At 37.1% G+C, this 15197-nt stretch overlaps 1 protein-coding gene across 2 annotated transcripts in view; it reads right to left on the bottom strand.

The window, feature by feature from the left end:
- Window positions 1-234: 234 nt before the first annotated feature.
- The window catches only part of Appl1 (adaptor protein, phosphotyrosine interacting with PH domain and leucine zipper 1), a 54646-nt gene continuing 39683 nt past the window's right edge, over window positions 235-15197 (bottom strand). Inside the window, exons 16-23 of one of the 2 annotated variants that reach the window (XR_011371141.1) lie at window positions 11621-11673; window positions 9738-9912; window positions 9622-9658; window positions 7953-8099; window positions 7442-7492; window positions 6608-6697; window positions 5259-5467; window positions 235-377 (exon numbers count right to left, since the gene is read on the bottom strand). Coding sequence is in view for 1 of the 2 variants with exons in the window: in XM_070018478.1 (XP_069874579.1) it covers window positions 5321-5467; window positions 6608-6697; window positions 7442-7492; window positions 7953-8099; window positions 9622-9658; window positions 9738-9912; window positions 11621-11673 (700 nt within the window). In the remaining variant the exon portion in view is untranslated. Of the gene's footprint in view, window positions 378-936; window positions 5468-6607; window positions 6698-7441; window positions 7493-7952; window positions 8100-9621; window positions 9659-9737; window positions 9913-11620; window positions 11674-15197 lie in introns of those variants that run through there. The other variant, XM_070018478.1, reaches the window with a different exon arrangement.

The raw sequence follows: 15197 nt of genomic DNA, 5'->3' as shown, positions 1-15197 counted from the left end.
TCTACCACTTGAGCCACAGCGAAACTTCCGGCTTTTTTCTTTTTGCTTATGTGGTGCTGGGGAATCGAACCCAGGGCCTCAGGCATGCAAGGCAAGCACTCTACCACTGAGCCACCTTCCCAGCCCTCTGATAGCTTTCTTAATGGCATGTATCATCAGGCTGAACTGAGTATTTCTCACAATTGGTTACATTTATTTTTCTGGTGGGAAGGCTGAAAAGAATTATTTTGATCAATTTTCAGGTTTGGGAGTGATTGAGGCAGCTTTCCTTCTGTAGCTCTCACCTGTAAGTGTGGCTCTTCTGGCTGCGCAAGAAGAACTTAGCTCACATGTCCCTGAATCCAGGATGAACTGGACTCTCCAAACTCTCTCGTAACCTAGAGTACATAGAATGTTGGATTCTGTTTTCAGTTTATAACAATTTAAGGAACCATCAGATCTATCTTGGTCACTCCTATATAGAGTGACCTCCCAATTCTTCAGATGGCTTGTGTTAGGGACTGCTGGTTTATTAGGTATCTGAAACAAGAACCTGGATGGAAAACAAATAATAGCAACAAAGGATGGAGCACCAAGCAGGTGACAGAGGCTCAGCTGAGGGCTCAGCACCCTACAAGAAGCTTTGAAGCTGGTGGTCCATCAGGGCATCATACATTGGTGCAAAACTTTTGGGTTCATTCCTTATAAAATCATTAAAGTAAACTTCAAGAAGGATATATATCATGGGGAGTCAGTTTTCTACAAGCAACAGCATTTTTCAGTGAGCCTAATAGTGGAACCATTTTAATGCAATGGAAGCTATATGATTTCTGATATGAAGATTAGTGGAGAGTAGTGCTTACTTCAGTAAGCAGACTTACAAAGATGATTTTTTTATAGTTTTGTTCATTAAAATAATTTCAATACTAGCTTAACATGAAGTTTTTATTTTTTAATCAAATGATGTGCATATAAGTAAGTGGTAGATTATATGTATGTCCATATACAAATATATTTAGGATAACATGCACTTAGATAAATTACAGAATTCTAAAGTTAAGTTCATCCACTTGCTTGATTTCTTGTGTATATACATGTTGTTAAGTTCAAAATAAATTAGAACACAAAACTCTCAGTATAAGTTACTTAAGCTGCAGTACACAATGACATGCCCCTTTAAATTATAAGGAATTGCTTCAAGTAGGATTTATTTGTACTCTTGGTACTTTGGGGTAATTACTGAAATTTCTTTCCTTTACTATAATAAGAAAAAATAGTCACTAGTGATAAATTAGCTTCTTTTTCTGAATAAATGACCTTTTTCCACATTAGCTGTTATGGAATTGTAATGGGTCAAAATGTGTAATTATAGTGTTATAACAAATTAAAAACATCATTTGAAATTACTTGAAGAAATAAAGTTTGAAGTACATATCAAAAATTTCATACAGAAAGTGTACAAAAATGATACTTTATTATACATTTTAAAAATCTTCTAACAGAATATTTCTTGAAGCCTTGTCAGCAAATATCTACTTTGACAAAATGAAAATATAAATGTGCTGCCCTACATGTACATCATGATCACATAAAGATGAATTCTTCAAATCCAATTCTAACAGAAATATTGCATGATTTGTAATTGTGCATTACATGATTAATGTCAGCAAAATTAACCAATTCACTTACATTACAAAGTCACCAAATATAAAAAGCAATTTTACACATTAGTGGCAATTTAATCTTCAGCTCTCATGTTAACTAAAGCAAATTACTGAGGAGTATTGTCACAAGAAACTGCTTAAAATGGCAGGGTTCGAGTTTCAAATCTTTGTATTAATATAAAACAAAAATCTCATAAAATAACCAATCAATCTTGCAAACTTGCTGAAAGAAATGAAAGACATTCTTACTATAATTGTTTAAATGTTTAAATATTTAACATAATTTGAATACTAGGAGATTGTTACCAAAAATCAAGATTGTTTTTTCATTTAACTGAGATGGCAGTAAAAGCAGTCAGATGATTTTACTACACATCCTATTTTCCTTTCCCCAAGAATAAGAGAAACAACTTTATCGCCCCTCAATTTGCAGAGTCTGAGAGTTCCTTTAACATTAAACATGAAATAATTACTAAGCATTTGGCAAGCCAGAAACCAGTGGCTCAAGAATCTGAGATTTGAGGTTCATGATTCAAAGCCAGCCCCAGTAAAAAACTCTAAAACTCTTATCTCCAATTAACCAGCAAAAACCCGGAAGTAGCACTGTGGCTTGAGTAGTAGAGCACTAACTAGTCTTGAGCAAAAAAAGCTAAGGGACAATGCCCAGGCCCTGAGTTCAAGCCCCAGTACTGGAACAAATAAACAAAAAACTTGGCAAAATTGAACTTTAGGGACTCCATTCAAAGTAAAAGATTCAGCCCCTGGTTACCAAGTTTTCAAAATTCTAAAAAAAATGCAGGAATAAATTATTTCCTATCTACTAACTTAATTGCCATACTTAAAGTACTTTCATTAGTGAACACATAGGTAGCAGAATGCATAAATTAAGCAGTCTTAATTTCTTTCCTTTAAGAAAAAGTTTTGGGCCAAGCACTGGTAGTTCATGCCTATAATCCTAGCTACTCAGGAGACTGGGACCTGAACATCATGGTTTGAAGCCAGCCTGAGCAGTGCCTGTGAAATTCTCATCTCCAATAAACTACTCAGTAAAAGCAGAAAGTGGCACTGTGGCTCAACTGGTAGAATAGCCTTGGGCACAAAGAGGCTCAAGGTCAACGCCCAGGCCCTGAGTTCAAGCCCCAGGACTGGCAAAAAAAAGAAAACAAAAACGAAAAAGAAAAAAGTTTTGTTAATTTCAAAAATCTGAGTCAAGGAAAAGATAGTCTCAAATCGAATCCAATTACCATCAAAGCATTCCTGTCAGAGCTAGGATTTCAGAGGAAGGTGTAACAGAAAAAGGTCAATTTAATATTTAAGGAAAAACTCTCTGACTTGCAGCCTTCTTTAAGGAAAAGGGAAATCTTATTAAAGTTGATACTGTTATGTCTGAAGAAATGTAGTAGTTCATACAGTTTAACTGTAATAGAAGTCAGTCAGCTAAAATTGTTAACTCCATTTATGATGTCTATCTGACATCAGAATACATTTTGATCTAACCTATAGATGTAAGTATATTGTTTGGAAATTCTTATGCAATATGACTTAAAAGAACAAGTCTGTACAGCATTCCTGTCTCCCTTGACCCTAGCCTACACAATGACACTTATAAAGCACCAGCCAAATAAAACTCCTTCCTAATGATAATCACTGTCCTTGCAGGCCAATAGATTTCATTTGAACTAAATGAGATGATATATAAAGACAAGACCTACGGAAACAGAAAGCCTCTAATGTGGGGCTGGGAAGGTAGCTCAGTGGTAGAGCACTTGCCTTGCATGCCTGAGGCCCTGGGTTTGATTCCCCAGCACCACATGAGCAAAAAAAAAAGAGAAAAAGCCAGAAGTAGCACTGTGGCTCAAGTGGTAGAGCACTAGCCTTGAGCTGAAGAGCTGAGGGACAGCACCCAGGCCCAGAGTTCAGGCCCCATGACCGGACCCAAAAAAAAAAAAAAAGAAAGAAAGCAAGCCTCTAATGTCTAAGTTGACAAATGTCAACTTCAATAAAAGGAAATATTAAATAGACTACTGCAAAAACATTCCATTTCGGTAAGCACAAAATATGCTTTTAATTAGAAAGTATTTTCTAAATTTCTACTTGTTTGCTATCTGTTAACATAAGGCTTCAAAAATATTTAGTAATCATTACCCCATCTGACACATGGATAAAAATAATACAAGATCCTATATATAATTATCCCTCTCCTACAGAAAACAATATATACACAATGTTAAACAACAAAGATATATTTTGAGAACTAAAATAGATGATGTTTCTAACTCACAACTATGAAGAAAAAACTTCATATCCCTTGTAAAGTTAGTCAGTTATTAGCCTCATGGCTATTTAAAATATTTTGCTCAAAATATTTAATGTGAGTATATATACATATACACACATGTGCTCTCTTTTTCTCATATACTTTTATGTAGAACACATAAACATAATTTCTATCAGCAACATTTAAAATCTGAGTAAAAAATAATGAATCAAGCTTTTACAAACAAGATAGGCAGTAGAGAAATGACATTTTAACCTTGGCACAGGCTAATATCATTTCTTGCTCAACCTATCCTATAATGTATCAGGCATTCAATTTCATTTTACTCTTTCATGGAATTAGACCTTCTTACTCCTTTGAAAATTACATTTACAATAATTAGTGCAAATTATTCTATGCTCATAAATTAGTCATCTGCCTTGTAGATATAAAGTGGTGATTCGATACATTATTAAAACGATATTATGAAAATACTGGAATATCAATTTGAGATTTAAAGGATTACATTTTCTACACTAAACTGCAAATTTTTACCTTTAAGCAGCAAACATGTTAAATGAACTTCATTTGAAATGTCACGTGATTATCAGTAAAATTTTACACAATGCAAAAAATACAAAGTCTCATTCTGTAATGGTATCTTTACATGTCAATCCTAATCTGAACTGTATTTGAATAACAACCCAAAAATCTTTAGTGAATTCTGAAATCTTTTCAAGCCATTACTGCACTGCAGCAATAACTGAAGTCCCAACCTAAGAACTAAGAATATGGTAACAAAATGCCAAGGGCTTTTTTCCTGAAGGCTCTCATGTAGTTCATTAGAAAAATGGGTGTAAATCCAAGAAGGTACTCCGAAATCAATAGTACCACCTGTCTTAACTGAAAATGTACTAAGATTTAAAACTTACTAAAACCTCTGTTCTAATGATTTTATACAAATTCTCCTTCATATTTAATGTAGTTAAAATATCTGCAAATTTATATAATTTTTTATGAAAATGTTTTAAACTTATTGAGTTAAACACTTTCTCACTAATGAAAGGAAAACAGGGAGAAAATAGCCATAAATATCTGAACCTGATACAATCCATTCAAATGCAAGATAAAATACTCACAATTTAAAAGAAAAAATGCCTAAGTGTAATTCCTCAGCAATCTACCTCAGGGATAAAAGCATGTTTTCTGTAGACATGTTGAATTTAATGTTAATGCACAGTGTATTTCTGCAGACAAAACAATGTAAACCTAAGTTATCAAGTTCAATGTTTTTAAAACAAAGCTAAAACAAGCAAATATAAAGCTTAGTCTCCTTGAAATATCAACACAGTTGTTACCTCATGCAATTTCACCACCAAAATTGTCGAATTTGGTGGTGAATCAAAAAGCAAGAACAGGTTTACGCTTCTGACTCTTTCTTCTTTCCTTCTTCTCCCAAATCACTCTCTTCTGACTGGCTACTGCTAAGGACAATAAATTGTCCTTCAGTATTGGCTTGATTTGGTCTACTTGAAGCAGCTATCAACCGACTTTGTTCTTCCAAGTCCTAATGACAGAAAAGAAACTGTTCACTGTCTGCAGCCAAACAGAAAATTATGCAGCTAAAATCCATACTTGAGAGCAACTTTAATCATAAATATGTGTGCATAATTCTGGCAACTTGAACCAAACCAATTTTGATGAATTTGGGTATCATTCTAAAAGTCTTAGAACATTCAGACTAAAACCTTTTTCTTTTTTCCCCAGGCTGTCCTTTTCTCTCCCTATAAGTGAAAGCTTTGTAATGACCTCCAGATACTCTTTCCTATCCTTCTCCAATTCACTTTGCTACATCAGATGTCACCTTTTTTCTCAAGTCAAGCCTATAAAAGAAGCCTGACTTCAGTGTCATCTTTGCCATTTCCCTTTCTTTGTATATATATCCAACCCAATGCCAATTCTTAAAGATATACCATAGCTGTCTCCTCTTTTCTATTCATACTGTCAATATTGCCTCTCATAATCTCAGGGATCACCTAATCAACATTTGGCTCTGAAAATTGTGCAGCTGGTGGCTCACGCTTATAATCCTAGCTACTCAGGAGGCTGAAATCTGAGGATCATGGTTCAAAAAGCCAGCCTGGTCAGGAAAGTCAGTGAGACTCTTATCTCCAATAAACTACTAGAAAATCGGAAGTGGTGCTGTGGCTCAAGCAGTAGAATGCTTAGTTTGAGCTGAAGAGCTCAGGGACAGTGCCCAGGCTCAGAGATCAAGCCTCACGACTGGCCAAAAAAAATAAATAATTGCTTCCTTTTGTAGTTCTGATCTCCATACATGTATACACATATATACAGTACTTTACACTCAGGAAATTTACAAATTAAATATACTTATAAATTATTTTCCCTTTAGACATCAATATGGCTTTTGGCATTAGCAATTAAGTCTACAGAGTCTCTCAAAAGAACTACTTTGGCAAGTACAACCTTCTACAGAAAAGTTCTAGTATATTTGCTTAACAGGAAGTCACACTGTGTCAATACACCTGCCATATAATTCAGGTTTGCTATGCTACAAATCAGTTGGTTATGAAGAGGCTAAGAATGCAGAAAGAACACCTTCATTTGGAACTCAAATCTGAAAGACACAGTGAAATCCTGTCAAATACCACAAACAGAGAAGATCCAGATATTAAGGTATACATACCTTTTCAATCTGTTTTTGTTTACTGAGTTCTTTCTGTTGCTTCTCTTTTACTCTCTCTATTTCTTTTTGTTTTTCTGATGCCCTCCGATCCTAAATAATAACACTAATGAATTCATATAAAAGAACTTTACATTTTTAGTTAAAATTTTTAAATTTTTAATTAATTGTAACCTTTCAATTTTTGACACTTACACATTAAAAGGTTCACCAATAATTTTCATTCTGTGGTAGACATTCCAAGTACCCAAAGGCTGATATAACTAACCTGTAATTCTAGCTACTCAGGAAGATAAGATCTGAAGATTGTGGTTCAAAGCCAGCCTGGGCAGAGAAGCCCATGAGATACTTATCTCCAGATACTACTAAAAAGGCCAGAAGTAAAACTGTGGCTCAAGAGCGCTAGCCTTGAGGGGTTGGGGGAGAACTAGAGAACAGCACTCAGGCCCTGAATTTAAAAGCCCCAGAATCGGCACAAAAAGTTAAATGAATGAATAAAAGCTGATTAAAAAATGCTCCAATCCTAGAAACCAAGCCTCCGTGTATTTACTTCTGAGTCTGTGAACCTGCACTAGTGGGCTTCATGTGTCCTCTTCCTGATGTATAATTCCTCCATGTGCCCTCTTCTCACTATCTCAAATTCACCTCTGAAATAGTAAAGCTTGCAAAGAATGAAGGGAGCAGCTATTGATTCTAAATGCCATATTGTTAATAGCATCTATTTAATCATATATGATTAACCTTGCTTAGAAAAGTAATTTTATTTACTTGCTAATATGAGTTTATACTATTTTAGCTAACATTCTTAGAAGTTTTAAGTATCTCTTGTATTCTTACCAGTTCAGCATGCAAAGCTATCTGTTTTGCCAGTCCAACAGCATCACAAATCTACGGAAGGAAAACAGTATGAAAAACTACATCCAAAAAAAAAACTTCAAGTATCCAGTTATGTTCATAACTGAACATAATACGCTGCTTCAAATAAAAAGCTAACTTGGGGATGCTCCAATCCCAGAAACCAAGCCTCTGTGTATTTTCTTTGGAGTCTGTCGTCTACTACTCTCTCCTTTATATGCCCTATTTCTCATTGTATCATAGTCACTACTAAGATAGATAGTAAGACCTGCCAAGAGTGAAAGAAATTGCTGCTGCTGATGCTGTAAGCTAATGACACCTGAAAATAACTGATTATGGGGATATATTTTATTCCCAGGATAAATTATTCTTACTTCTCTTCACAGAAACATGCTTTGGCCAAGCAGTTCAATGGGACTAGCAGAGACTTTTTCTAGAAATATTAGTAAAATCTGTGACTACAACAATCAGAACATTTTGAAAAATGAGATACCTTTTCTCCCTCGTTGTTTGATTCAAATATATAGCAGACTGAGGACAGATTACTTTCACTCCTCCCTCCTGATGTCCGAAGGACAAATCCAAAAAGCCGCTTATTTTCCTGGTGTGTAGCATACAAAACCACGTAGGGCAATGGAAACTGCCACAAAGAATATTATAAGGTCAAAACAAGATATTCCAAATTAGTACAGTAGCACTATTATATGACATATGCTAAATTCTAAAAGTATCGCAAACAGAATTTTAAAGTCAATTTGTGTGTGTGTGTGTGCTGGTGCAGGGGCTTGAATCAGGATCTGGTCACTGTCCTAAGGTTTTTTGCTCAAGGTTAGTATTCTACCATTTGAGCCACAACTCCACTTCTAGCTTTTTGGTGGCTGAGTGGAGATAGTCTCATAAGCTGGGCGACGGTGGCTCATGCCTGTAATCCTATCTACTCAGGAGGCTGAGATCTGAGGATCTTGGTTCAAAGCCAGCCCGGCAGGAAAGGCAGGAAAGACCGTAAGACTCCTATCTCCAATAAACCACCAGAAAACTGGAAGTGGCGCTGTAGCTCAAGTTCAAGTGGTAGAGCGTTCGAGAGCTGAGGGACAGTGCCCAAGCCCAGAGTCCCCACAACCGACCAAAAAAAAAAAAAAAAAAAGAGTCTCATGAGCCGGGCGCCTCCCGCCTGTAATCCTAGCTACTCAGGAGGCTGAGAATCGCAGTTTAAAGCCAGCCCGGGCAGGAAAGTCCGTGAAACTCTTATCTCCAATGAACCACCAGAAAACCAGAAGCAGCACTGTAGCTCAAGTGGTAGAGCTCAAGCCTTGAGCTGAAGAGCTGAGGGACAGCACTCAGGCCCAGAGTTCAAGGCCCACAATCGACAAAAAAAAAGAGTCTCATGAACCTTCCTCCCACTCTGGCTTTGAATCATGATCCTCAGATCTCACCTTCCTAAGTAGCTAGGATTACAGGTGTAAACTTACCAGCACCTGGCTAAAGCCAATTTTTTTTAAGACTACAAAAACAAATAATGTAATATTTGGTTTGGATTACCAAGGAGCGTAAGAGGCTATCAAATGTTTAACTTTATTAGTCATTAACACATTAACACATTTAGAAAAATCAAATTCAGTAGCATTTTATTTAAAAATGTTATATATTAATGTAATTATTAATCACTGTAAGTAAAACTACACTTTAGTGCAAAAATGCATAATAGTAAAATAAAAACCATACTCACTTTTTAATTCTATATCTAAGGTTTATGACAAATGATCTTGAGCTAATGGATGAGTATTAAATATTATAGTAGATTGTAGTAGACTGTTAAGTTACCCAGAACATTCAGCTCAACTGGTATTTTTTTAAGTAATTTCGAACAAAAAAATGCTTCAATAGTATAAAAAATTCTTTTTACTCAGATTGAGGCATTAGTTATTAATTATTTCTATTTGAATTTGAGGCCTTAATTTTTCTATAACTTGAATATTGTAGTAAGTACGATTACAGGTGTGAGCCACCAGTGCCCAATTAACTTTTTTGAAAATAGCCATAGACTTAATAGACCAAGCATACTGATACTATCATGTGAATATACAGGATCAGGATTATTATTCTAGTTAAAAGATGTATTGATACAAAAAGGAAACTGAAATTCTCCATCATGCAACACTCACCGTGAGTCTTGTAACTTGTGTCTGTGGATCAATTAACCTACAATAATAATTAGAAATAGGCTGAAACCATGTAAACGTTTTTCTACAAGTTTCTGATGAGATGAGTTATTACTTACTTTAAACAGTCACAAGTGACTAATAAATGTGATTCTGTCATACGGAAAATGTTATGAATGGCCCGAGCAGCTAAGATCTGGCGCATCGTTTCATAAACAACATCTGGATGATCATCTGATTTCACCTCCATAGAACCAAGGAACCGAACAATAAATAACTGATGAAGAATAGAATCTATAACAGAACAAAACACAGTATGTATTTTTAAACTCCACCATTTTTTCATAGGAATATACTGCCTCCTTTTAGATATTCTACTGAAAACCCACATAAAAAGAAGTATTTAGCCAGGCACCGGTGGCTCACACCTGTTATCCTAGCTACTCTCCTGAGATCTGAGGATCACGGTTCAAAGCCAGAAAAAATTCCTTGTACTATTGTGGCATTTTTTTAAAGTTTGGAATTACTTTTAACTAAGCTGGGTGCCAGTGTCTCACGTGTATAATCCTAGTTACACAGGAGACCAACAACTGAGGATTGTGATTCAAAGCTAGCTTCAGCAGATAAATCCATGAGATTCTTATCTCTAATTAACCAATAAAAAGCCAGAAGTAAAAGGTATGGCTCAAGTGGCAGAGAACCAGCTTTGAGCAAAAAAGCTAAAGAGAAAGCACCCTGGCCCTAAGTTCAAGCTCAATATAGGCACAAAAACAAAACAAAAACACCCAACTACAAAAAACAAAGAGTATTATTCTCCAGGCAAATTGAAGCAGAAAAGTTTTAATAATTTGACTATGAATAACATTTCCAAAATAACCAGCAAAAAGCCAGGCTGGAGGCATAGCTCAAGTGGTAGAACACCACTCAAGTGCAAGGCCCTGAGTTCAAACTGGGGGGTGGGAGGGGTGGAACTTGAGCATGCAGCTGTAATGTAGCATGCAATGTAATGCAGCATGCCTGTAATCCTAGTTATGAGGAAGGCAGAGATTGGAAAAAAAAATCATCATGTAAGGTCATCCTTGGCAAAAAGTTTCTGAGACCCTACCTCAACAAATAAGCAGGGCATGGTGATATACACCTGCAATGCCAGTCACACAGGAGGATTATTCAAGGTGCAATACTGGCCCTGGGTAAAATATAAGACCTTATCCCAGAAAGTAACAAGCAAAAAAAGGGTTAGATATTTATAAGATTATGTCTTTGTTGCCTTGTATGTCCCTCCCCCATGGTACAACCCCTGCTTTCACTATATATGATGTTGGTATATGTGGAGGGGAAGGGAAAAAACAAATTGTAAAAACAGGGATACAGGAGGACCCATTGATTGCAACAATGAGATGTACAAGGCGTTATGTCGAAAACCGAACTTTACAACTTTGGTGGGGGGGGAGGGGGGGCGGGGGGAGGATATGAAGGGACGGGAAGGGGAAACAAAGCAGAAGGCTACAATGCTTGATAAGAAATGTGCTCATTATCTTACCCACGTAATTGTAAGCCCTCTGAAAAGTATTTTCACAATAAAAATGTATTAAAAAAAAAAAAAAAAAAAGGGTTAGGAGCCGGGCACCAGTGGCTCACACTTGTAATCCTAGCTACTAAGGAAGCTGAGATCTGAGGATCACAGTTAAGCCAGCCTGGGAAGAAAGGGAAGTCTATGACACTCTTACCTCCAAAAAACTACCAGAAATCCAGAAGTGGCACTATGGCTCAAGTGGCAGAGTGCTAGCCTTGAGCAGAAGAGCTGAGGGACAGTGCCCAGGCCCAGAGTTCAAGACCCATGACCAACAACAACAACAAAAAAAGGTTGAGAGTATGGCTCTAAAAAAACTGCAAAAAAAAAAAAAAATTGCAAAACTGAAAACCTGAGCATAGCAGCAGAGTAAATACAAATCTTGTGGTTTCCTGAGTAGCTCTAAAATTTAACAATATACATTTGTTATACCTTCTGTTTCAGATTTTGTATTTCCTCCAGATTCACCAAATGGATTTGTACGCCTGAAAATTTTTAGAAAAAAATAACACAAATTATCAGTTCCATGAGCCACAATGGATCTAATGATTGAAAACAGAGTTTAAAACTGAGTTACAAACTTCATAAATTCATTCCAAAAGCCATAAAATATCTTATCCTGTTAAGAAACAATACTGGGTTATAGGGCAGCTCTATGTTTAGTCTTTTGAGGAATCTCCATACCGCTTTCCAGAATAGTTGACCAAGTTTGCATTTCCACCAACAGTATAGTAGTGTTCCCTTTTGGCCACATCCCCACCAGCAGCAGTTATTGTTAGTTCTTTTGATAATGGCCATTGTAACTGGGGTAAAGTGGAATCTCAATGTTGTTTTGATTTGCATTTCTTTTATAGCCAAAGGTGTTGAAGAAATACACACAGAAGAAGTACTTCTTTTTCTGAGGATTCTTTTTTTTTGGGGGGGTCCAGTCATGGGGCCTGAACTCTGGGCCTGGGCGCTGTCCCTCAGCTCTTCAGCTCAAGGCTAGCGCTCTACCACTTGAGCCATAGTGCCACTTCTGGCTTTTTTCTTTTTGCTTATGTGGTGCTGGGGAATCGAACCCAGGGCCTCAGGCATGCAAGGCAAGCACTCTACCACTGAGCTACCTTCCCAGCCCCTTTTCTGAGGATTCTTAAGTATTCAGACCATTTGTTAACTGGGTTGTTGTTTCTTTGAGGGTTGGAAAGTAGTATGGAGGTTCCTCAAGAGACTAAGCATAGACCTTCCCTATAACCCAGCAATTCCACTCCTGGGCATTTATCCAATAAATCACAAACAAGGCCACACTAAAGCTACCAGCACAACCATAGTCACTGCAGCATTGTTTACCATAGCCAAAATAAGGGATCAACCCAGATGCTCCTCAGTAAATGAATGAATCAAGAAAATGTGGTAAATATACACAATGGAATTCTATGCTTCCATCAGAAAGAATGATATTGCACCATTTGTAAGGAAATGGAAAGACAAAAAAATTGTATTGTGAAGTAAGCTAAACCCAAAGAAACATTTCCCTCATTTGTTGCAACTAGAATGTGCCTATAAATCTACAGGTAAACACACTGGATGGTAAAAGAAAAAAAAACTACACTTAGACAGTATAAGTTATATGGAATTCTAAATATTTACACAGTGAGACCAAAGGAGGATATTCATTCAGGGCCTGGGCACTGTCCCTGAGCTTCTTTTGCTCAAGGCTAGTACTCTACCATTAAGCCACATTCTCAGCCCCCAATAGCTCTTTTAAATAGTCCTATTTTAAGAATATCCTATTCTGGAGGCTGGGAATATGGCTTATTGGTACAGTGCTTGCCTAGCATGCATGAACCCCTGGGTTCTATTCCTCAGCATCAATAAACAGAAAAAACTGGAAATGGCACTGGCTCAAGTAGTAGAGTGCTAGCCTTGAGCAAAAGAAGCTCAAGGACAATGCCCAGGCCTTGAATGCAAGCCCCAGAACTGGCCAAAAAAAAAAAAAAAAAGGCTATTGACTAAGGGTCAATAGCTATGTGCATATGATCATAAAAAATGATGTTTATCAAAATGAATCCCAAGAAATGGAAACAAGAGGCTTTCTGTTCTTTTCCATTTTTCCCTCCCTCTTTCCTTTGTTGCTGTTTTTGACTTCTGTAACCTTTTGTCTTGTATGTAAGTTTATCTGTTTTGGGAGGGTAAAATGAAGCTCAGAAACGGTGGAACAAGGAATAAACAAATGCAGCAGCAATTCTCATTAGACACTATATTGAAAATGAACTATACAATTTGTAGGGGAAGGGGGTCAGGATGGGAAAACTGGGAGAAAACAAGAGAAGAGATGGCACTGCTCAAAAAGAAAAATGCTTATTACCTGACTTATATAACTGTAATCCCTCTGTAATCACCTTTGCAATAACAATAAAAATATTTAAAGAAGCAGTACTGATGACCAAATTAGTATGATAGGAAGTCACTGTCCTTATACACTGAGTTAATATGCCAAGCCTAATGTTGATCTAGTCTATTTTATGTATTATTTATTTAGGTACTGAGGGATTCAATCAGCACCTTGAACATGCTAGGCAAATACTCTACCACTGAGCTTTATCTCAACCTAATTTGCTACATTTAAGAAGACCTGGACAGCTGGGTATTGGTGACAGGAGGGTGAGATCTGAGGATCGCGGTTCAAAGCCAGCTCAGGCAGGAAAATCTGTGAGACTCTTAGCATCAATAAACCATCAGAAAACCAGAAATTGCACTATAGTTCAAGTGGTAAAGCACCAGCCTTGAGCTGAAGAGCTGAGGGACAGCACACAGGCCCAGAATTCAAGCCCCATGAGCAACAAAAAAAAAAAAAAAGAAAAAAGAAAAAGAAAAGAAGGAGAGGAAGAAGAGGAGGAAGAAGAGCCACCCAGGCAGGAAAGCCCATGAAACTTTTATCTCCAATTAACCACCAAAAAGCCCGTAGTAGAGCCGTGGCTCAATTGATAGATCACTAACCTTGAAAAAAAGCGCCGAAGCTGTGAGTTCAAGCCCCAATACCAGCACAAAAAAATCATGTTACATTGAGAAAAGATTTTGAGGGCTGGAAAGGTGGCTTAGTGATAGAATGCTTGCCTTGCATGCAGGAGGCCCTGGGTTCAATTCCTCAGCACCACATAAGCAGAAAAAGCCAGAAGTGGCGCTGTAGCTTAAGTGGCAAAGCGCTAGCCTTGAGCAAAAGAGCTCAATGATAGTGCTCAAGCCCTGAGTTCAAGCTCCAGGACAAGTACACAAATATACACATACATACACACTGACACCAAATTAATACAAAATTTGTCCCTTTACATTATACCTAACCTATTATAGCAAATGCTAGTTATATTTCTAAAATCATACATAAATAACTGTTTCTTAGTCATAGCTATGTGTATCTTAAAAATCCTATTTCCTTTATTATTAAAGGAAAAATTTATCTGCCTTGACAAGAATAGTTCTCTTTAAGTAAATATTAATAATTCATATCCAAGATATTTTAGTAACTTCCTAAAAACTTGTATTTTCTATTAAGTTTATAGCACAAAAAAATTTAATAGCCCGGGCACCAGTGGCTCATGCCTGTAATCCTAGCTACTCAGGAGGCTGAGATCTGTGGATCATGGTTAAAAGCTAGCCCAGGCAGAAAAGTCCTCATGAGATTCTTTTTTTTTTTTTTTTTTTTTTTGGAGGGGGGGGTCCAGTCATGGGGCTTGAACTCGGCCTGGGCGCTGTCCCTCAGCTCTTCAGCTCAAGGTTAGCGCTCTATCACTTGAGCCACAGTGCCACTTCCAGCTTTTTTCTTTTTTGCTTATGTGGTGCTGAGGAATCGAACCCAGGGCCTCATTCATGCAAGGCAAGCGCTCTACCACTGAGCCAGCCCACCCTCATGAGATTCTTATCTCCAATAAACCACCAGAAAACTGGGCAGTGACCCTGTTGTTTAAGTGGTAGGGTGTTCATCTTGAGCTGAACAGGTCAGAGGCAGTGCCTAGGCCCAGAGTTCAAGCCC

This window comes from Dipodomys merriami, unplaced genomic scaffold (genome assembly GCF_024711535.1).
Source record: "Dipodomys merriami isolate MVZ:Mamm:240054 unplaced genomic scaffold, mDipMer1.0.p SCAF_13, whole genome shotgun sequence".
NCBI classification, from domain to species: domain Eukaryota; kingdom Metazoa; phylum Chordata; class Mammalia; order Rodentia; family Heteromyidae; genus Dipodomys; species Dipodomys merriami.
This window is presented reverse-complemented; position numbering and strand designations above follow the sequence as displayed.